The sequence below is a fragment of the Natrix helvetica genome, assembly GCF_964273705.1.
Source record: "Natrix helvetica genome assembly, chromosome: 2".
NCBI lineage: Eukaryota > Metazoa > Chordata > Lepidosauria > Squamata > Natricidae > Natrix > Natrix helvetica.
The window spans coordinates 203,549,618-203,573,117 of NC_138552.1; the positions used below are offsets into that span (position 1 = coordinate 203,549,618).

At 42.4% G+C, this 23,500-nt stretch overlaps 1 protein-coding gene across 1 annotated transcript in view; it reads right to left on the bottom strand.

Moving 5' to 3' along the window:
- FUCA2 (alpha-L-fucosidase 2) overlaps positions 1-17,153 on the bottom strand; it is a 20,498-nt gene extending 3,345 nt beyond the window's left edge. Inside the window, exons 1-6 of the mRNA XM_081940606.1 lie at positions 16,866-17,153; positions 14,710-14,897; positions 13,634-13,973; positions 10,397-10,607; positions 7,981-8,171; positions 2,795-2,903 (exon numbers count right to left, since the gene is read on the bottom strand). Of these exons, the coding sequence (XP_081796732.1) occupies positions 2,795-2,903; positions 7,981-8,171; positions 10,397-10,607; positions 13,634-13,973; positions 14,710-14,897; positions 16,866-17,104 (1,278 nt within the window). The 5' untranslated portion in view covers positions 17,105-17,153. The remainder of the gene's footprint in view (positions 1-2,794; positions 2,904-7,980; positions 8,172-10,396; positions 10,608-13,633; positions 13,974-14,709; positions 14,898-16,865) is intronic.
- Positions 17,154-23,500: the final 6,347 nt, after the last annotated feature.

The window sequence follows — 23,500 nt, forward strand, 5'->3', positions numbered from 1 at the left end:
TCCTGAAACTTCTAATACATTCTAGTTTCCCATTTAGATTCCTGAAAGGAAATTTGAAGGTGGAGTAGGACATGGTGATAAAGATGAACAGTTGCATCAATTATCAGATGTTTTTGATTTACTGAAAGATCAGAGTTAGTTGTGGTACTTACATAGCCCAGTCTGACATAGCATGTTCTGTATTCTAGTGCTAACTATTTCACCAAAGTTCCACCTAAGCAGCAGTAAAAATAATCTTAGAGCCTTGGAGGTGCAGTGGTTAGAGTGCTGTACTACAGGCCACTTCTACTGACTATCGGCTGCCTGCAATTTGGCAGTTCAAATCCCACCAGGCTCAAAGTTGACGCCTAGTGGCATTGAGAACGGCCAAACGCCAATATTGCGCCGCTCTCATTGCATCCGCAGAGAACCGCCCTGCCGCCCTGTTTCGGGTGTCCCACTCCCTCTTGTTTCAGAGGCCGCGGGAGGCCCCTTTACAGGGTAGGGCAGAGGAATTTGGGAAATATCTGCAGGATAAAGTCGCTCAAATCCGGAAGGATTGGGTCCCCTTCAGTGGCCCAGTCGAGACGTCCGTGGCGAGTCTTGAGAAACCTTTCTGGGAGTAGTTTGACTTGGTTGTCATCGAGGATTTGGACAGATTGCGTGGACGACTGCGACCTACCACATGTTTACTGGACCCGTGTCCCTCCTGGCTTGTACTGGCATCCTGGGAGGTCACACGCGACTGGCTCCTGGGCCTAGTGAACGCTTCGTTGGGTGAGGGGTCTCTTCCGGCCGCCTTGAAAGAGGCGGTGGTGAGACCCTTGCTCAAGAAGCCTTCCCTGGACCCTACGGAGCTGGCCAATTATCGTCCTGTCTCCAACCTTCCCTTTCTGGCGAAGGTTGTAGAGAGTGTGGTGGCTTCTCAGTTCCCACGACATCTGGAGGAGAATGATTATCTAGACCCGCGCCAGTCCGGCTTTCGCCCCGGGCACAGCACAGAGACGGCCTTGGTCGCGTTGGTTGATGATCTCTGGAGGGCCAGAGATAGGGGTTGTTCCTCTATCCTGGTCCTATTAGACCTCTCGGCGGCTTTTGATACCATCGACCATGGTATCCTGTTGCACCGACTGGAGGGGCTGGGGGTCCGGGGCACCGTTTTGCGGTGGTTCGGCTCCTACCTTTCTGGCCGGACGCAACGTGTGTTGGCAGGGGAGCAGAGGTCGACCCTAAGCCCCCTTACTTGTGGGGTGCCACAGGGGTCGGTCCTCTCGCCACTCCTGTTCAACACATACATGAAGCCGCTGGGCGAGATCATCCGTGGTTTCGGGGTGGGATATCATCTGTACGCTGATGATACTCAGCTGTACATTTCCACCCCAAACCACCCCAACGAGGCCGTCGAAATGATGTCCCGGTGTGTGGAAGCCGTACGGGTCTGGATGGATGACAACTGACTCAAGCTCAACCCTTCCAAGACGGAGTGGCTATGGGTTCCGGCCCCCCGGTTCAACCAGTTAATTCCATCTCTGGCCATTGGGGGCATTCAACTCGCCCCCGTGGAGCAGGCGCGCAATTTGGGCGTCCTCCTGGATGCCAGGCTGTCCATGGATGACCATGTGACAGCCGTGGCAAGGGGGGCGTTCCACCAGGTTCGCCTGGTGCGCCAATTGCGCCCCCTATTGGACCAGGACGCCCTACGCACAGTCACCCATGCGCTGGTGACGTCTCGCCTGGACTACTGCAACGCTCTCTACATGGGGCTTCCCTTGAAATGCACTCGGAGACTGCAGTTGGTCCAGAATGCGGCCGCGCGGGTGATTATGGGGAGTACTAGGTACTCCCATGTGACACCTCTCCTGCGCGAGCTGCACTGGCTTCCTGTGGTCTATCGTGTGCGTTTCAAGGTCTTGATTACGATCTTTAAAGCGCTCCATGGCTCAGGACCTAGTTACCTGCGGGATCGTATTCTGCCCCATACATCCCTGCGACCCATCCGCTCGCACAGAGAGGGACTTCTCCAGGTGCCGTCCACCAGACAGTGCCGAGGGGCGGCGCCTAGGAGCAGAGCCTTCTCTGTGGCGGGCCCAGCCCTGTGGAATGACCTCCCTCCGGATATTAGGACCACCACTGACCTCCGCTCCTTCCGTATAAAGCTCAAGACCCACCTATTCCAAATAGCTGGCCTGGCTCAACCATAATTGCATAACGCTCCTGACGGGTTTTTTAATTCGGTAATTTTATTTAATGGGATTTTAAATTGTGTTTTTTAATTGTCTTCACTTATTAGTCTACCTCCTCCATGCACATGTATATGTCTTTGTTTCTTATGTATGTATGTTGTCTCTATCTGTATTTTATTTGTTTTGATTGTACGCCGCCCCGAGTCCTTCGGGAGAGGGTTGCGGCTAATCAAATAAAATTATTATTATTATTATTATTATTATTATTATTATTATTATTATTATTATTATTATTATTATTATTATTATTATTATTATTATTATTATTATTATTATTATTATTATTATTAGCTTTCCATCCTTCCCAGGTGGGTAAAATGAGAACCTAAATTGTTGGGGGCAATAGGCTGACTCTAAAGCAGCTTAGAGAGGGCTCTAAAGCACTATAAAGTGGTATATAAGTCTAAGTGCTATTGCTTAACAGTCCATCCTCACAAAACTTTCCAAAAGATAGGCTTAATAACCCCTATTCATTGGAAGAGTAAGTGGATCAATATGAAGAATCTATAGTTTGCAAGGAGGCTGCCTATGGGCATTTTCTGATGTCTTCAGCTAAAATCAGAATCACTTACCTTTGTTTTCCCAAGAATAGCTTTTGGTTCACCCAGTGTCAGAGTTCCAGAAGTTGGCCACTTAAGGAATATGGCATACAGAATGTTTTCTTTTGGTTTGAATGTGTACCTGATGGGGATATTTTATTCTATTATATATGTTCAGTCTTTCAGAATAACCATCTTTCCAAGACCTCTGAGAAGTAACAGTAATAAAACTATAATAGATATTTTAACATTAAGTATTATGCTTAGTTTTTTTGGGAAAAGGAAAATCTAGGTGCAAAAAACAGCAGACCTCCCCCCTGCTTGTTATCCCAAATGGGAACAGCTGATGTATGAAGAGAGAATAAAATGAAGATTGAGTTTTGTGATGATTATTTCCACCAACAAATAATCTAATCGTCTACCCATCCATCGGGGGGGGGGGGGGCGTATCCATCTGGAAACAGCTGAGCTGAACTTTCATCTACCCTTCACCATTTTTGTCGCCTTTGCCTTCCCCTACCACCTGGGATATTTAATCATTTCCTGCCCTCCCCCCCCCCCGCCTCCAAGTACCAAGTACCATCTGGACACTGGAATATCCCCCACCCTCCATTGAGACTCTTTAACTATTAACTTTCCACCCTCCATTCCATTGAGACTCTTTTAACTATTAACTTTCCACCCTCCATTCCATTGAGACTCTTTTAACTACTAACTTTGCATCATCTGCACCCCTACCCTATTGGGACTATTACAACTTATCAATTTATCCAAGGTCAGACCTGCTCCACCTGCGGGAGGCCCCTCTCTCGCAGGTATGGCCCTTGGCTCTCTCAAGGGCCAGCCTTGATGACGGGTTTGTGAACCCCGAGAGGTGGAAGAAGAGGAAGCTGAGGGGCTTTTTAGCTAAATGTTTTATATTGTTTTTAGGGGGTTCTGGGAAGGGGAGGGGGGATAACCAGGCCAGGAGGGAAGCCAGTGCCAGACGAACAGGTGAGTCCAGGAGGGAAGTGAGCGGAGTCGGGGGGGTGAGGGAACAAGCTATTCCAGTAGAGGGTTGTTTTATTGCAACGGTCGTGGGGAGGGGGGGATGCGAGGACAAGAGAAGATCACAAGGTCGGTTGGGAGACCGTGGCTGCTGGCTACGCCCGGTCGTTTGTACCAACCCCCGCAACCTAGGTGGTCGGGAACTACAGAGACAGGGCCTGCGGCTGATGCTTTGCAATGCAAGGTCCGTGACCAATAAGGCCCCCCTCATTAATGAGTTGATCTCTGAGGGGGAGCTGGACCTTGCAGGAATAACAGAGACCTGGTTGGGTCACGAGGGTGGTTTACCCCTCGTGGAAATGTGCCCACCAGGTTTCCATGAATTCCATCAGCCTCGGGCCCTGGGTAAGGGTGGAGGGGTGGCGGTAGTTATACGGGATGGTCTAGAGCTGAGGGAGTTCACTGTTCCTCAGATATCCGGGTGTGAGTCACTTGGTGTGAAATGGGGCCCAGGGAGGCAGTGGGGTTTGCTGATTGTATACTTGGCTCCTCGCTATACGTCAGCAGCCCTGCCCGGGCTCCTCGAGCTGATCTCGGAGACAGCGGTGGAGATCCCCAAACTTTTAGTTATAGGGGACTTCAACCTGCCGTTGACGGGAGCAGCATTCGAGGTAGCTCGGGAGTTCATGGCTTCCATGACAGCCATGGGCCTGACCCAACTAATTCAGGGCCCCACACAGGAAGGCGGCCACACACTGGACCTTGTCTTTGTATCTGAACAGTGGACGAGTGATCTGGGAATAGGGGATTTGGATATTACTCCCCTGTCATGGTCAGATCACTCATGTCTCCGGCTAGACTTCCCTGGCGCTACCCCCCACCGCGAGGAGGCGGAGCCAGTTTGCCCAAGCTGGTACCGCCCCAAGCACCTGATGGAACCAGATAGGTTCCAGACGGAGCTTGGGCCATTACCTGTAGCCCTGACCCGCGCTCGGTCGGAGGACCTAGTAGCCGCCTGGAATAGGGCGACGGCTGGGGCCTTGGACCGGGTTGCGCCTTTGCGACCTCTCCTACGGCAGCGACTCACCCGGGCACCTTGGTATACCGAGGAGCTCAGGGTGATGAAGCGCCATAGAAGACGTCTAGAGAGCAGGTGGAGGTCCTCACGCTCCGAGTCTGACCGAACACAGGTAAGAGCCTATTTACGGACCTACCTTGTGGCATTGAGAGCGGCCAAACGAAGACATTGCGCCGCTCTTATTGCGTCTGCGGATAACCGCCCTGCCGCCCTGTTTAGGGTGACCCGCTCCCTCTTGGTTCAGGAGACGCGGGGCGCACCCTTACAGGGAAGAGCAGAGGAGTTTGGAGAATATCTGCAGAACAAAGTCGCTCAGATCCGAAGCGGATGGGCCCCCTCCAGTGGTCTGGACGGGCTGTCAACAGCGAGTCTTGTGAATCCACTCTGGGAGGAGTTTGACTCTGTTGCCCCCGAGGATTTGGACAGGCTGCGTGGACGGCTGCGACCCACCACATGTTCATTGGACCCGTGTCCCTCCTGGTTGGTACTGGCATCCTGGGAGGTGACACGAGGCTGGCTTCTGAGCCTGGTGAATGCCTCGTTGGGGGAGGGATCCTTACCAACTGCCTTGAAAGAGGCGGTGGTGAGGCCCTTACTCAAGAGGCCTTCGCTTGACCCAATGGAGCTAGCTAATTATCGTCCAGTCTCCAACCTTCTCTTTCTGGCGAAGGTTGTTGAGAATGTGCAGCAATTTCCACGTCACCTTGATGAATCCGACTATCTAGACCGACGCCAGTCTGGCTTCCGACCCGGACACAGCACAGAGACAGCCTTGGTCGCGTTGGTTGATGATCTCTGGAGGGCCAGAGATAGAAGTTATTCCTCTATCCTGGTCCTATTAGATCTCTCAGCGGCTTTTGATACCATCGACCATGGTATCCTACTGCGCCGGCTGGAGGGGATGGGAATCGGAGGCACCGTTTTGCGGTGGTTCGGCTCCTACCTCTCCGGCCGGGTGCAATATGTGTTGACAGGGGGGCAGAGATCGACCCTGAGGCCACTCTCTTGTGGAGTGCCGCAGGGGTCGGTCCTCTCGCCCCTTCTGTTCAATGCATATGTGAAGCCGCTGGGCGAGATCATCCGTGGTTTTGGGGTTGAATACCATCTGTACGCTGACGATACTCAGCTGTACATTTCAACCCCAAGCCACCCCAACGAGGCTGTTGAAGTGATGTCCCGGTGTTTGGAAGCCGTCGGGGTCTGGATGGGGGACAACAGACTCAAACTCAACCCCTCCAAGACTGAGTGGCTGTGGCTACCGGCGCCTCGGTTCAGCCAGCTGATCCCATCGCTGGCCATAGGGGGCGAGCAATTGCCCCCTGTGGAACGGGCGTGCAATTTGGGCATCCTCCTAGATGCCCGGCTGTCAATGGATGACCATGTGGCAGCCGTAGCAAGGGGGGCGTTCCACCAGGTTCACCTGGTGCGCCAATTGCGCCCCCTTCTGTATCGGGATGCCCTACGCACGGTCACTCATGCGCTGGTGACGTCTCGCCTAGACTACTGTAACGCTCTCTACATGGGGCTTCCCTTGGGACGCGCCCGGAGACTGCAGCTAGTCCAGAACGCGGCCGCGCGGGTTGTCATGGGGAGCTCCAGATACTCCCATGTAACACCACTCCTGCGCGAGCTGCACTGGCTACCTGTGGTTTTTCGGGTGCGTTTCAAGGTCCTGATTACCATCTTTAAAGCGCTCCATGGCACAGGACCTAGTTACTTGCGGGATCGCATCCTCCCACATACATCCCTGCGGCCAATCCGCTCTCACAGGGAGGGGCTTCTCCAGGTGCCGTCCACTAGGCAATGCCAGCGGGCGGCGCCAAGGAGTAGGGCCTTCTCTGTGATGGGCCCAACCCTCTGGAATGACCTCCCCCCCGATATTAGAACCACCACAGACTTCCGCTCCTTCCGACAAAAATTGAAGACTCACCTGTTTCGATTAGCTGGCCTGGCATAATTATAATTGTTACAACTGTCACCCCCTGGAAACATATTCTTACCTGGTTATTTTAAGGGTATGGTTTTAAATTTAACTGATTTTAGGGTTTTTAGAACCATATTTATATTCTTCTGTACAGTTCTTTTAAATTTTTAACCTCCTCTTTATGTATATTTATATCTATATTTATATTTGTATTTAGTACTTGTTATTTGTTGTGTGGACTGTACACCGCCCCGAGTCCTTTTTGGGAGAGGGGGCGGTCTAGAAATGCAAAGAATAAATAAATAAATAAATACCAATACTTGGGTCATTAAATGTTCTAAAATTGTGTTTTTGTGAAGAAAAAAATGTTCTTTAATAGCTTGTAGTTTATAGAAATGCTAATAACACGGAGACTGAAATATATGTACTAAAGTCCTAATAAGTAGCAGATTGGAGGTGATGGGAGCCAGGGCATATTCTGGAACACATTATAGCAATCTAGGGTTGTTATCTTACATCAGGAAGGAAGCACATCTTGAAATCGCATCTTGAAGCAAACAGCAGTATCAGGAAGTGATTAATTTGGATCAGAATAAATAGTGTCCCTCCCTCATATATTTAGCCCTTATATCTACTTCTTTCAAAACATATTAGAGATCAAACAATGTACAAGTATGCATTAGCAATTGAGGTCTGTAGCCAATAATCTACCAAGCCATATATAATCAATCCTACTGGAAACATCTAAATGTATAAATCTCTCATTTTTACCATTAAACTAACACCGAAACAAATAAGAAATGCATGTTTCCTTTTAATTCAGTTAATTTTAAATTCAGCTTTTTATCTAATCATTACTGCCCTGCACATTCTTATTTCTGACAGAATTTTTAAAAACTGCTATCTGCAAGTTGATGTTTCCAGAGCACTTTCAACTGAGGAAATGTTGAGCAGCAAGTTTTTTGTATGTTCAAAGGCAAAGCAAATGTGAATAATAGGAAAATAGGCAGCTGAGCATCTATTATATTTTGGTTGCCTCCCTCTTCTGCAGCCATTTAAATATAAAAATTCAGGTGCAATCTTAACACAATTTTAACAACATAACCCTTTGTGAAGGATTGCAAATGTAAGGCCCAGGTTGCTCACAAATAAATCTGGTTCAGTTTAAACATGTTTAAGACCGCTTAGTAACTTTAATATTGTTCCAGATAACCGATTTCATGAACTCACCAGACTCCTGGTGTTATGCTATCATTTTGGGCTCTCCAAGGTTTAGTGCTGAAAATAGCTTCACCATTCAATGCCAACCAAGTCCCCATTTGCTTCAGACGCTCTTCAAATACAACAGGAATGCGACCATCATGGGTGGGCCCAATATTCACCAAAAGATTTCCTCCACAAGCTACTGTCTCTACAAGTTGCTGAAACAATTTAGGAAAATTATCAATACAAGATTCTAAAATTCAAAACATCTGTTTGAGTTTTTCCAGTGTAAATCAGTATTTCTGTTATAAGGCTGCCAGTGCACTGCTGTAGGTTGAAGCAAAGTACAACTATTCAAGTGGAGTTGCCAATTCTACGAATCACTACAAACTTCTTATTCATGAGCTCATCAACATCCTGTTCTGTATGTTACATTGTCCTTTGCCCTATGTGTGGCACTGACCAGCTCTGTTCATTACCTAAGAGGTCAAGTTTCTTTTACCTCCTGATGTTTCCTTTTTCTAATTTGGCTGAAGAACAGGTCTATGTTCCAGAGCAGGGGTGTCAAACTCATGCCACAGCGTCGTCATGTGACATATCAAGACATTTCCGTTCGCTAAACGTGTGTGCGTGGCCAGTGCGTGATGCATCCGGCCCATGGGCCGCGAGTTTGACAGCCCCGTTCTTGAGGGAGACACATATAGCAGATTACTTACAGATTACAACTGCAAAGTTCCCATCCCTATATCTGTTTAAAATCCACTGAATTCATAAAAAAGTAAACTGGTAAAAACTTAGTATTTTAAGCATTTGTACAGCTTCTTTCCAAGGCTGAAATTACGAAATTACAGAATAACATATTCAGGATTATGAGGAGCTTCTTCTAGTACTGCCAAATTGCTCAAAGAAATAACCTCAAGGCTTCTGATGAGAGAACTTTATTTCTTATTGGAATTGACCTGATGAGTGAACACAAAATAAATTTCTAGTACAGCGTCTTAAATCATAGAACTTTAAACAAACAGAGGTGATCATACATTGAGCTAAGCCAATTTAAGCTTACTTGCTTTGATTTTATGAACCAAGACATTGTAATTTTTGTTCCATGATTTATGGTTCAGTGTAATGTTTAAAAGATCAGGTTTTGAATGGATCTGGAATTGGCTTGTAAAAACTGACTGAATATATTCTTGCTTCTTTTTGTATTTTGAGAAAACCGATCACATAATATTCTGCCTTAAATTTTGTAATGTGATATCAATAAAAGTTTCTCATACAAATGAAAGAAACAAGCCAAAACAGAAATAATAAAATATGGAGTGAAACTGGGGAGAAAAGATGATAAGGCAGTGAAAAGATGGGAAATATTCCCATTTAAGTACTTTTTGCAACGTCTAGGATAACATTGTGAGGTTTAATTATTTATAAATTAGTTTATAATCAATGTTGTTTCTTATTCACTATATATCCAGGATAATCTATCCTCAACCTACTCCTTCTGGTCTTCCAATGGTGAAGCCATTGCTGTAAATGATTCCATCCACCTTACTGCTAGTCATCCTGTGTCCCAACATTATAGGCTTCTCCAAAGCACTAGATCTTGGATTACTCTTATCAATCGGAGGCTAGTGATTTGTGCCCCAAGTGGAAACTTTGGGTTCATTTTTTTGATGATCCATTTGTTTGTTCTCTTTGCTAACCACAGAATTTTTAAGTCTTTTACAACACTGAAATTCGAAAATACCAATACTCCTTCTAGCCTACTTGTTTAAATTACAATTTCCACTTCCATTAGTATACCTTCATTTCTTACAGAGAAAAACACTGCCTGCACTGTAGATAACTGTAGATAGAAACACGCTCTAGCATATGAATGCATTTTCCAAGGCCTCTATTGCTATTCTACCAAATGCAAATCTGTGACTTATTTCTGCTGGTCCTGGAACAGTTGATAATTGATCCTAAAAGGCAGAGGCTCGTTCTATACCTGTCATCTTTAATTTTAGTCTCATTTTTTCACTGTGCTCTTGATTTTTATTACTATAGCTTGTAGGTCCTGTGTTTTCACCTATCAGAATAATATCATCAGCTTGGGGAAGATTAGTGATACATCTTCCTCCAATTTTAAAACGACATTTATTTTCTTCCAATCCAGCTATCCTTAATATGTATTCATCATATAGGTTTGATTAATAAGGGGAGAAGATACAGCTTTGTCTCACTCCTTTGCTAAAGCCAGTCTACCTCACCGTATTCTGTCCATACTATTGCTTCCTGACCTATGTATAGGATATGCATGAGGACAGTAAGGTGTTCTGTTAATTAGTTATTCTAACTAAATATATAATTTGTTACATTTTTGAAATAATCTATTAATGTTTTTGGAAAAAATAAGAGCTAGTGGTCCCCATACAAGTACAGGTACCATTTTGACTTGACTTACCTGTATGAGATCTTCAATAGTCAGATAATCACTTAATTGTGCATTCCTTCGGTATCCCCAAGACTTTTTGTCAATTGTCATACAATCCTCCCACTTATGGGACAAAAGGTGTTTAGGGCTGTATCGATCTGCACAAGTGAAAAAACCTCCGTGTTTGCATATTGTGCCAGCTCCCCAGCGATCATTTGTTACAACTGTTTTCTGAACAGGGCTGAAAAATTAAAACACATTGTTGGTATGTGGTGCCCACTCAAACCTGCAGGCACATTTCTTCACTTATATTCTTCACTGAATATAAGAAATAAACTTGAGAGGAAAGGCAGGATATAGGGAAACTTACTTCAATTGAACTAAAAGAATAGATCCATTATTCCCAAATGTCAGATCAGTTTCTGTCTGTCTGTCCATCATACAAGTAATCTTCAGGTTACAAAGACGATCGGGAGTCAGAATTTCCATTACTAAGGAATGCAGTTGTAAAGCAGAACATCATGCAGCCCTGCCACTCAGTAATGGGAATTCTGGCATTCCCGATTGCCATCATAACCTGAGGACCACACAGGTCATTAAGCGGAGACCTCACGTGATTTTGATTCCTTACTGGCTCCCCCATTGACTCTGGGAAGCAGGCAGGAATATACGAAACTGCAGTCATGTATCCATGGGATGTTATGACAGCCAGAATTCCAAGTACCAGTCATAAGTACTATTCATTCAGCCCCACTGTAACATTGAACAATCAAACAATTTCAACCCAGGGACTACCTGAATTTATATGCTGCCCATCTTGTCAAATATAACTAGTATGCTGCAAATGATATAAATTATACAAACTATACAAATGACATAATCGGCATTATTTTTAGATGATGTTATCACACAAATGACCCAAATTGGTATTTGCATAATGTCATTTGCATGCTAAGTCTGTTGTACTTAGGTCTGGAAAATCAAGATTTCACTGTAATTGTTTCTTTAACAATAAGGTAAAATCTTAAAATTGTCCCTCTTCAGATTTAATGTTATTTGTTTCCTGAATATGCAAGTCAGATTAATTTTTCTTCCATTCTGATTTTCAGAATTTTAAAACAATAAATGCCTGACATTGTTGTTGCTGTTGTTGTTAGTTGCAAAGTCATGTCCAATCCATCGCGACCCCATGGACAATGTTCCTCCAGGCCTTCCTGTCCTCTACCAAACTCTGGAGTCCATTTAAGATCACACCTATTGCTTCAGTGACTCCATCCAGCCACCTCATTCTCTGTCATCCCCTTCTTCTTTTGCCCAGCATTAGGCTGTTCTCCAGTGAGTCCTTCCTTCTCATTAGGTGGCCAAAGTATTTGAGTTTCAGGATCTGGTCTTCTAAAGAGCAATCAGGGTTGATCTCCTCTAGAACTGACCAGTTTGATCGCCTTGCAGTCCAAGAGACTTGCAGGAGTCTTCTCCAGCACCATAGTTCAAAGGCCTCCATTCTTTGGCGCTCAGCCTTTCTTATGGTCCAACTTTCACAGCCATACATTGCAACTGGGAAAACAATAGCCTTGACTATATGCACTTTTGTTGGCAGGGTGAGGTCGCTGCTTTTTAGTATGCTGTCTAGATTTGCCATAGCTTTATTATTGCTGACGTTATTGCTATAGCCTAATTCTTTCCTCCTTGCTATATGGCAGAGCAGAGCAGTGATGTCTCTGGGGAAAAGGAGAGGGATCAAAATGTCACAAGCAGCATCACATGGTGATGCAAGTCATGCTCCTTTTTCTACATGGGTTGTGCTGCTGCACACTTTCCCTAAGAGGTGGAACTTGCAAAATGACAGTACAACACAGTGGTGTGAGACTGTGGCACAAATTTAGCAGAGATAGGAATCGGTGACCTGCCAGATGACTTTAATTTATTGCACCTCAGCTCCTGTGGCTATGTGAGAGATGCTGAGCAGTGTGGTGATACCATTAGTCTTGGCCCTTCTCTTTTTTCAAGCAAAAGTAACGTTCAAAGGGACACAATAATGAAGGCAAACTTAATCACATACATGAAGTTTTCAGACTGAAAATACTCTTAAGTACATTTATCCATAATCATATGTATGATTCATGTTAACAAAGGGCACAGAAGAACACATGCAATTTAGTATTCTGAAATTCTCTTCTAAGTAATATATTCCCATTCTGACACATTTCCAGAAAACATAAATTTCTCAAAACAATTATGAATTCTTGGGTTAGAATTTTTAGAAACGCCAGTTTCAAAATCCATTGCTTCTCCATCAATTTTGAAGAAGTGCCCGTTCTCTTGATTGTCTGATACCTGGTTTTTGGGAGGCCCACTTGTAAGCATATTGCAAATGTTTTAAATACAAAACAATTAAATATAAAATCAGACATAAAACAGTAAATATAAACATAACACAGTGGAACTGCAAATCTTTACAAATAGAAAGAACAATGTTTGTTCAAGGCAGAAAACCGAAATGCAGGAGTTGCAACCTTATGATGTATATACGCAATAGTTCCCGGCAGTCTCTGGATTAAATCTCTGACTTTAAGCAGGGTGGAGGAAAGGCAGGAGTCATGGATAAAACTGTTAATTCACCCTGTATCTGATTTTCTTTGGACGCTACAAATTGAGAACATAAAATGCCAAATAAATAATGAAAAAAAGCATCATAAAACTAAGATAAGCAGCTACAAGAACAGTAATAAAAATACAGTAGTAATAAAATAAAAATGCAGTAGTAATAAAATGCAACACATAAAACTAGAATAAAACCATCAACAAAATAAATGGTATGAAGTCCTCAAAGAGATTTTAATGGCTGGGAAGATAACGCTACAACTGGTGCCAAAAAGTAGTGTTAAACCCCAGGGAAGCTGTTCTAACCCATTACCAACAGTATAAACTATGCAGGTAACTCAGAGATTAAATTATGTGGCAGCTTTGTGAAGATAGTGGCAGACTTTCTCCAAAGCTGGCTGTGATTCGATGGTCACAAGAAATATTCCTAAGTGACGTGTGAAATGTTTAATTTTTTTCATATGTTTCATATGTTTTAGATCATAGAATCCAATTAAATTATTTTAGAAGCAATACTCTAATCCTAGTATTATTTAAAAATAAGGGAGCAACGTGAACCAGGACTGCAGCTTAAAGCAATCAATAATACAACATTATGATTGGGGCACAATTTCCTTCTAAATATTGAGGTGAAATGCACTATTTCAATACGAAAATAACACATACCTCTCATTATAAAGCCATGCTAGGAAGGCAGTGCTGTTCCAGTAAGTATCTGGAGCATTCCCATCGCCATCTGACCACAGAATCTCTGGCTGATATTGCTTCACAATCTCATAAAGCTCTGGGAGAGTTTTGACATTTGGAAATTGTTGTTTCTTGAATTTGCTAGCAGCATCATCAAGGAAGAGAGGGTTGAACCATTCAAACAATGAATGATACAGCCCAAAACGTAAGCTTTTCTGCTTTCTAATGGATGTAGCTAACTCTCCCACAAGGTCCCGTTTTGGTCCCACATCCACACTGTTCCAAGCCCAGGAATACTTCGACCCCCACAGAGTAAAACCTGGTCCAAGAAATAAAATGGTTAGGAATGAACTATTTTGGATGTGTACAGTATATGCTCTAGAAACCTTTGTTTCACACTTTTTTTGCCATTATTATTTCCTGATATGACACCAATGAGACTGCATTGTATAACGCATCTTCAACAAGATAATCTAAATTTAAATACTGATACACATTATCACTAGATACAGGATCGCTTGTCCTATATTATTTTGACCCTTTCTGCAGTATCATAAGAGAAAGTGTAAGATGGAAGTGACTTATATTTAATACATCACACTAAGCACACAATATGTTTATTCCAGGCCCAGCATGACATATAACTCCATCCTTTACAGATTATCACACAAACCAAACCATTTTGACTTTTTCTGTAGAGGGATGTAAAGATATTGAACTGGAATCCTTTTTGGTTGGGTTACAGAAATGGCTTGCCATTGCTTGCACCCATAATTTTTTTTTTTTACTTTTGAGATTTTCCAGTAATTCTGTATCCAAATGTCAACCAGAGCCAATTCAATTTAGCTAAGATATGGCTACTGCTACCTTCTGCCTGATTTCTTTCATTGCATCCTCCTCCTCTTCCTCCTCCTCCTCCTGGCTTAGCATTATAACATTACTTTCAGTCATCTTTTTTATTTAGAATATAATGAAGATATCTTACCCAAGCCTTTCATCTGGTAAAATAGCTAAACCAAGCGAATTGAGATCCAAAAGAACTATGGCCATCTTACCTTCATGATGTTTTGAAGTCAAGACAACGTATTTGGCACCTGAAGCACTCAGAATATTTGCCCACTGGTTGGCATCAAAGAACTCAGCTGTAAACATAGGGCCGAAATCTTCATAAGTGAATCCAGGAGGGTAGTTTTTCTTCATAAAAGTTACATAAGGTTCCTTCTTTTCTGCTTGCCAATACCACCTGCCAAGGAAAAACACGCCATGTATCTGCATACAATGACAGGAGGACTAACGAAGATAGACTGAAGCAAATGCTTACACATATCTTGAACGTACTATTATGAGCAGGTTTTGTGCACACGCAGAACCAATATTTTAAAATATTTTTTCTGATTATCTCAAGATGCATCCTCTAAATCAGTGGTTCTTAACCTGTGGGTCAGGACCCCTTTGGGGGTTGAACGACCCTTTCACAGGGGTCGCCTAAGACCATCAAAAAACACATATTTTCGATGGTCTTAGGAACAGAGACACTAATTTGATGGTTGGGGGTCACAACATGAGGAACTGTATTAAAGGGTCGCGGCATTGGGAAGGTTGAGAACCACTGCTCTAAATGAATTAAATTCAAAGACTGATAGCCCACAGAATTCTGGAAATGTAGCTTTAGATGATACATATAAAAATCTAAAGTTTGAGGTAAACAGAGTATAATTTGGTTCAATTTGCTAAACTTTCCCAAGAACACTGAGGAAAGATGCTGGGAAACATGGAAAGAAATAAGATGACTAGTAACAAATAGGATGGACTCAGTTATAGTGGCGATAAGTATAACTTTGGAAGTCATGAAGCACCATGTTAAGGATAGATTATGATGGGAAAAAATTATCTATGTGGTTGCTAGGAGACAATACTGAGTTGATGGCACATAATCAATCTATCAATGCCTGAGGGGAAAACCAGGTCTTTGCAACCTTCCAGAAGGTCAATAGGATCAGGCTATCCATTCTTAGAGGGAAGCTGTTTCATAGGTCTTCCAACAAAGGCATGTCTCCTGGATCCTACTGTTGAAACCATTGGAAGGTTCTATGCTATGCAGGATTTTAAAGGTGGTAAACCAGCATCTTCAAATGCATTTGGAAATCTACAAGAGGCCGGGGCATCTTGTACAAAAATGGTGTCATATGGATAAATATCAATGCATTGCAAACTGTGTGCCATTGCATTCTGGATCAGAATATTGTTCATTCCCCATGTAGAGCCAATCTGCTATGACCGTAATTCCTCTAGGAAATAAAGTACAGAAGAAATGGACATGACTGCTGATATAAACTATGTGTATTTGAGAGCAAAGTGACAGGACAATTAACAGCAGGGTTTATTATAAAATGTTCCCTTTGGACAGGAAAATCCTTCCAGGCAAGCAGAGCCTGGTTTGATAATAGTTTCAACTTCCTGGCTTGACGACTTCCAGTTCTGTCTTTGACCCACTTCCAGGGTTCACACTGAGTTATTCACATCCTAAAACAGGGGCTCCCAAACTTGGCAACTTTAATACTTGTAGACTTTTTGGGAATTGAAGTCCACAAGTCATACAGTTGCCAACTACACTTCAAAATCAATTTTGTTTTTATCCTTGTGAATACAAGCAGCAAAATTATGTCAAAGGCAGGCATTTCCCTAACATGTACACATAAACAAAATTAAACATAGAAATAAAAGCAGAAGTTGCATAAGAGAAGTAAGAATTACAGAGTTCTCCAAAGGCCCAAGAATAATGAAATCGGCTGAGAGCGTTAGCTGGAAAAAGGAAACGATGGAGGGAAAAATCCTACTATTCAAGATTTTCATTTTCAAACGGGGATAGGGAATACAACGCCTATGGGGGCCTCTCCCTCAATCTTCAAACTGTTCTGCAAATACCCATGATTTCCAAACCTCCAGACAAGACACTCTGTAGAGTGCTTCGGGTCAGGATTAGAAGGGGGCAAATACTTGGGTGTGAGCCGGATTCTCACATGTTACCCCATGGGGGAAGAACTGCAACGAGATTCAGAGCAACTCATGCCCGTTTCGTTTATGCCGATCTTCACAGCAGAGAAGAATCCTACAGCACACACCGCTAGTTGCAAGTAAACGAGGCGGGTAATAAAACAGGGAAGGCAGGTCAGAAGAAACGCAGGGCAGAGCTGGCAGAGGGGAACCTCACCAAAACCACTCGCTGCCGAAGCTTGGCACGGAAAAAACACCCCAGTGGATGAAAATCCCAAACTTGGCTTCATCGAACCAGGGCGGAAGCGGCCGGGAGTCCAGAGACTCCCAGGTGGGGTCGTAGCGACCGCCCCGGACCCATGAGGAGAGCAGGAGGAAGATGAGCAGCGGGGGTAACAGCAGCAAGAAGCGAGGAGACTCCCTCCGGAGATGGGATGAACCGCCCGACTCAGCCATGGGAACCCAGACTGAACTCCCAACGTTTCCCGCATCGCTTCTCTGACTCCCCCCCTCGAATCACATGACGCTGAGTCACATGACCGCCAGACCTGCTGCTTCCGCCCGCGAAGCTTTGAGTTCTGCTTTTCCGCGGAACGGGGTTGTCTCGGGTGGTTCTGCAATCACACAGGGGTTGGGTTACAGTGTTTTGTGAGAGGGTGGTTTGTCTAAGGCTGCAGGCTCGTTAAGGCGCCGTCTTCGACATTTATTGACAAGTTCATCCCACCTTTTAGATGTGGGAGGGAAAGAAAGATGACATCTTACCAGAATGACAGAGTTGGAAGGTACCTTGGAGGTCTTCTAGTCCAACCCGCTGCTCAAGCAGGAAACCCTGTACCGTTTCAGACAAATGGTTGTCCAATCCCTTCTGAAAAAATTCCAATGTTGGAGCATTCAGAACTTCTGGAGGCAAGTTGTTCCACGGATTAATTGTTCCAACTGTTCAGGAAATTTCTCCTTAGTTCAAGGCTGCTTCTCTCCTTGATTAGTTTCCATCCATTGCTCCATGTCCTGCCTTCAGGGGCTTTGGAGAATAGCTTGAGAATATCTTGTAACACTTCTCTGGTAGTGCTCACTACTTTTGTGCCTTTGAGTTAGTGTTGATTGAATCAGAATAGAGCTGGAAGGGACCTTGGATGTCTTCTAGTCCAGCCCCTTGCTCAAGCAGGAGATCCTAACATCAAACTGCAACAACAATCTATATTAAGATTTAAAATACAATACAATACAATACAATACAATACAATAGCAGAGTTGGAGGTCTTCTAGTTCAACCCCCTGCCTAGCAGGAAGCCCTATACTGTTTCAGACAAATGTCTATCCAACATCTTCTTAAAGACTTCCAGTGTTGGGGCATTCACAACTTCTGGAGGCAAGCTGTTCCACAGATTAATTGTTCTAACTGTCAAGAAACTTTTCCTCAGTTCTAAGTTGCTTCTCTCCTTGATTAGTTTCCACCCATTGCTTCTTGTTCTACCCTCAGGTGCCTTGGAGAATAGTTTGACTCCCTCTTCTTTGTGGTAATCCCTGAGATATTGGAACACTGCTATCATGTCTCCCCTAGTCCTTCTTTTCATTAAACTAGACATATCTTCAATCAATTCTCCCTGCCAGATATGTTCCCCATTATTATACATTGTCATCTTGTGGGACTAAGAAAGTGTGTCTTCCTTGTTGCCCCCACTCCAAGATAAGGATCCAGTCTCTCTCCTGAAAAGTCCTAAAGACCTAGCTTTGGTCCCAGGCCTGGGGTTAATGTACAGATAGTCCTCAACTTACAACAGTTCATTTAGTCAAGTGACCATTTAAAGTTACAGCAGCACTGAAAAAAGTGACTTATGACCATTTTTCACACTTACAACTGTTGCAGCATCCCCATGGTCATAGGGGTGGGGGGCTGGAAATCTAATATTAATATTAATACATGTCTGAACAAGCCTTTGAATTTCAAGCTCATTGAATTCATTCTTATTGATCAGGATTAAATCTAGTATAAAAGAATAATACAATCCATCTCTTCAGAAATTACATATCAGCAAGACAAGAATACATTAGATGTTCCATTAGGACTTCAGATCTTAATTTCATCCTGGGTCCACCCCCGCATGCATTAGTATATAGGTATTGGATGATATGAATATTGCATCTTCCTAATTTCCCTATTGTATTTACTTGAAGGTCATTTGGCTTCACTGCCACTCTCTTTGTCATGCATATTTTTGTCTCTCATATTTTGCAATTTATAGCCTTAAGTTGTTGCCACCCATCCTCAGCAAAATTTTGTTACAAACATCTCTTGTTAAAGTTTGCATGATCTGTTGAACACACTCTTTCCAGAACTATGATATATTTCTGCTTCCTGCCCTGAATTTTTTATTTCGATTGGATTCCACAGGCCACAAAATGAGAGCTTCTGTCAGACTATAGTTAATGGAATCATCTGCTCAGGTTGAGATCCATTTTTCTGTTCCAGTGTTCTAACATCCAAAAGAAATACTGTTCATATACGTAGTTTCTTTCTATACTGTTTGTTTCCACCTGATCAGCAGGACAGAACTGAAGTGAGCTAATTGTATGAGTCTTAGTAGTATCTCATAATCTCCAGTTTGTAGACAGCTTCTGATCTCAGAAGAGATCTCCAAGGATGTGCATTTTTCATTTTGGTTCCTTTGATCCAACTGATCTTGAGCATTTTCCTTAAAGTTCTTTGGAAAGCAGGGAGTGGCACAAAATATGAAAATTATTAATAATAATTTAATAATTTATTAAATTTCTAGACCGCCCCCTCTCCCCAGAGGGACTTGGGGCGGTGTACAGGAACAAATTTAAAACACACAAACAATCATACACATAGGTAAAAATCAAATTAAATTAACAACCCCTGTACAATTTATAAAAATTAAAAACAGACCTTAAAACCAATCTTAAAAATTTAGAAATAGAACTGAGGTGGGATAGGTGGAATTAGGCCAAGCTGGCTAGCTGGAATAGGTGGGTTTTAAGTTTCTGACGGAAGGAGCGGAGATCCGTAGTCACTCTAATGTCGGGGGGAAGGTCATTCCAGAGGGTCGGGCCCATCACAGAGAAGGCCCTTCCCCTAGGTGTCGCGCGCTGGCACAGCCTAGTGGACGGCACCCGGAGGAGTCCCTCTCTGTGTGAGCGAATCGGCCGGAGGGATGTATGGGGCAGGATATGATCCCGCAAATAACTGGCAACAGTATTGCCATGCATGGCATAATATTAGTGGTATAAATGTCCCTCCTATTCCTGTTTGTCAGATTTTTCTATTCTCCCACCTCTTGCCTTTTACTTCTCCTTCTTGAAACCACATCCCTTTCTAATGATCTTTCAGAAGGATTACATACTTCCTACAGTGTATGACCTACACAAAGCCCATTTGTGCTGACAAACTGAATTATACAGAGCCATGCCTTCAAATGCTTTATCTTCTCTTTTTGCAGAGCTATTGGCTTCCACTTGTTATAATTATAATCCATCCACACTGTCCCTGAAGAAACATGGAAATGAACTTAACATATTATCCTCCAGATATTTGGAACAGGAGGGAATATCAATCTAGCAAATAAGTGTTACCTATGTCAAGTGTTTCACATGTGTAAACCATAGCTGGCCAGTTTTTCTTGCAATGCAGCTTACAAAAGTGAGATAGGGTGATGTAGGGCGCCTCATTCACATGCATTGAAGATGACCAAATGACCAGATGACTGTAAAGAATATAAATCCTTCCATTCCCCACCAGTCAGCTAGAAATCAAGAAGCTTCTTGGGTGAGAAGCAAAAGGGTTTCAAACAAGAAAAACTAGGAAGTCCACTTAGTTTTCAGAAAAAACACCTTTGAGACATCTCACAGTAAAGTATACATGCAAGCAAAGTTCCTTTCTATTTAGAGCAGATGCTAGTTTAAGAGGGATATGAGATGATATAATGATAAGGAGACTACAAACGACAAGGAATTACAAGGTTAAAAGAAGGGAGGACTTCATTGGCATCCCAGTGGTTGAGTCCTGATGATTGCATCTTAGTAGTGAAGGATCCCAGAATATCTGGTGTTTGCAGAGCCCTTTGGGATATCCTGTGATCAGTTTGTATCCATGCATGGCTAATTCAGATATGAATTGATCATAGGCATTATTATATTCGGGGAAAACCCAGTGCTAAGCAGGATAGTTTAGCTGAGGGTCTGAAGCAATGTTTCCTAGCCTTAGCAGCTTTAAACTGTGTGGACTTTTAATTGCCAGAATTGCCTAGCCAGCATGCTGGGAGTTGAAGTCCACACAGCATAAAGTTGCCAAGGTTGGGGAAACACTGGTCTGAAGTAACAGGCAGATTAAGAGGCACTTGGGAGAGAACAAGGCTCCATTTCAAATGGCTACTTTCCCATTCCAGTTTACATACCTAAAGAACATCATTTTCTTTACAATTGTTTTCCCAAGAGGAAACTTTGCTGGAGCTCACAACCAGCTGCGCTGATTTTTCAGATAATTTAAGATTTAAATCCATCCTATCTTTCCATACTTTTCCATTTTATACAATGATACATAAACTATATGAGGGAGCATATGCCTGTATATAAATGATCTGTACTGAAGAATATCTGTTCTGACAGCGATCAGATATCAAGCAACTGTTTCAAGTTAATCTCTTGAAAATTCTTTAGCTTTGAATGCTGCCAGAAACTTTAGCTGAGTGACTTTTGCCTATTTACTTGCTCATTCAATTATCTTTGAACGATGAGCCGCTCATGTTTAATGCAGCAGAAGTGTACCTTTTATCAGTAAGTGCCTTTGATGGTCTGAATATAGTTTTCTTATACAATACTATAGCCAAGATTGCCAGACTCTTACATTTTGAAAGGAAGAGTGCTTCTTAATGGATGGGATTGCCTCCTTAACCTTAGTTTGCATTGACTCCTGTTTGATTATTTAGTATCAAAAGGGGAAACTGATCCAATGACTAATGCATCATAACATCAAATGCAATTATTCAAATAATGATAGAATGACCTCTGGATTCTTTATAAACAACAACAGGTAGTTAATGTTGATCGTTCGGCCAATGAATCAGTTGGTTCAGTCTTTTGGTTTTATGTGATTAACTGTTACTTATTTTCTTATTTGAAAGTCAGTTTGGTACAATGGTTAATGTAGCAGCTTAGAAACCAGGAAACCATGAGCTCTAGTCCTTCCATGAGCGGGGTGACCCTCAGCCAGCCACACACTCTCAGCCCCAGGAAGGAGTAATGGCAAACCACTTCTGAAAAACATTGCCAGGAAAACTGAGAATCAGACACGATTGAATGGAAGGATTTTTCTTTCTTATTTAGAAAAATTATAATCTGCCATTCAATTCATCTTAATTCTCCAAATAAGAATGTTTATAATATGTAAGATATAATTTGAGGGAAATAAACAAGGATCTAATGTTCATCCATTTTTAAATATTATTTGAGGGCTCCAACAAACATGACACAATATTTTAGATCATTTTTTAAAAATCATATGAAGTAAATTTAACATTTTAATGAATAAACCCATTCTCTAAACTAGATACTCAAATCCTTCTTTCCACAGTTGAAATGTAAATATGAAACTAATTTTTATCTCACCTTTTAATACCTTCTAAAATTGAACTGTTGGTTTCCAATCAAGGAAATAAGTCAGTTAGAATTGCAGGTACCATGGAGATTTTTAAAGTCTACAGGGCATACTGTTCAGTTAGTACGTGCTTCATTTGTATATATTGCTAGCATATACACGTGATAAGTCAAAATGCAATCTCTCAAAATCTTTAAAACAAAGTGAAAAATCAATAGATTTTTGTTTTTATCCCTTGTTTAACCCCAGCATTCCAACAGGACAACTTCTCCATTATTTTCAAGTTTGAGTTATACCACAGCATCAGTTCCTTATGTGATTCAGAATCAAATGTAACTACTTACCTATTAATAACCAGATATGCCTAGCACCTTTCAATTTTTGTAATTGCATTCCCCCAAATTTATAATCAGCCTATTGTTTATGAAAAAGCCCTTATAGCAAACATTTGATATGCATATCAGTAAACTTATCTGTGCTAGTCAAATTCCCATAACTAGAATCTCTAAAGCTATATATAGTTCTTTATATTATCTACTATTGCAGCAAAGGTAACTCGGGGGTACTCAAATACATTGTGAATATCAAGCAGTTCTTCATAACATCCAGCTTCTGCTTTGCCAATTGACAGGTTTCATTTTAAACGTTTGTTTATAATTGACCTCCTGAAAGAGCAAATCAGCAATCTTCCTTATTAGTCAACCTAGAGTAGTATCTATATGGTCCTATTGTTTATATGTTATCTTGATGTTATTCTATATTTTATGAGCTTAGCACAATTTAAGAATTATTCAATCTTAGTGTTTTCTGGATCCTGTATATCTTTAATTACATCTTTTTTTTACTATATTGCAAGTACACTGAGTGCTTCTGTATTGGAGATGAATTCCTTGTATGTCTAATCACACTTGGCCAAATAAAGTATTCATTTAAATTCAATTATTATTTAATAGTCTCACTTCATTCATGATGTTCTATTAATGGGTTCGTAACACTTGGTTGTTCCTTTTGTAACTTTCCTGTCTTCCCACCAATGGGCAGAAATATAGATGTAGAATATGTTACTAATAAATAAATATTATATTACTATACATAAATGTTCCTCGATGTTTTTTATTAAAAATAACCTGTTAATTAAATACCTGTATACCTGCCCTTTGTGTCCCGATCAGTGTACTCTTGAGGCAGCACGACAGAACACAATTAATATTGCTAGTTTCTGGGCAAGATCTGTTTAATTT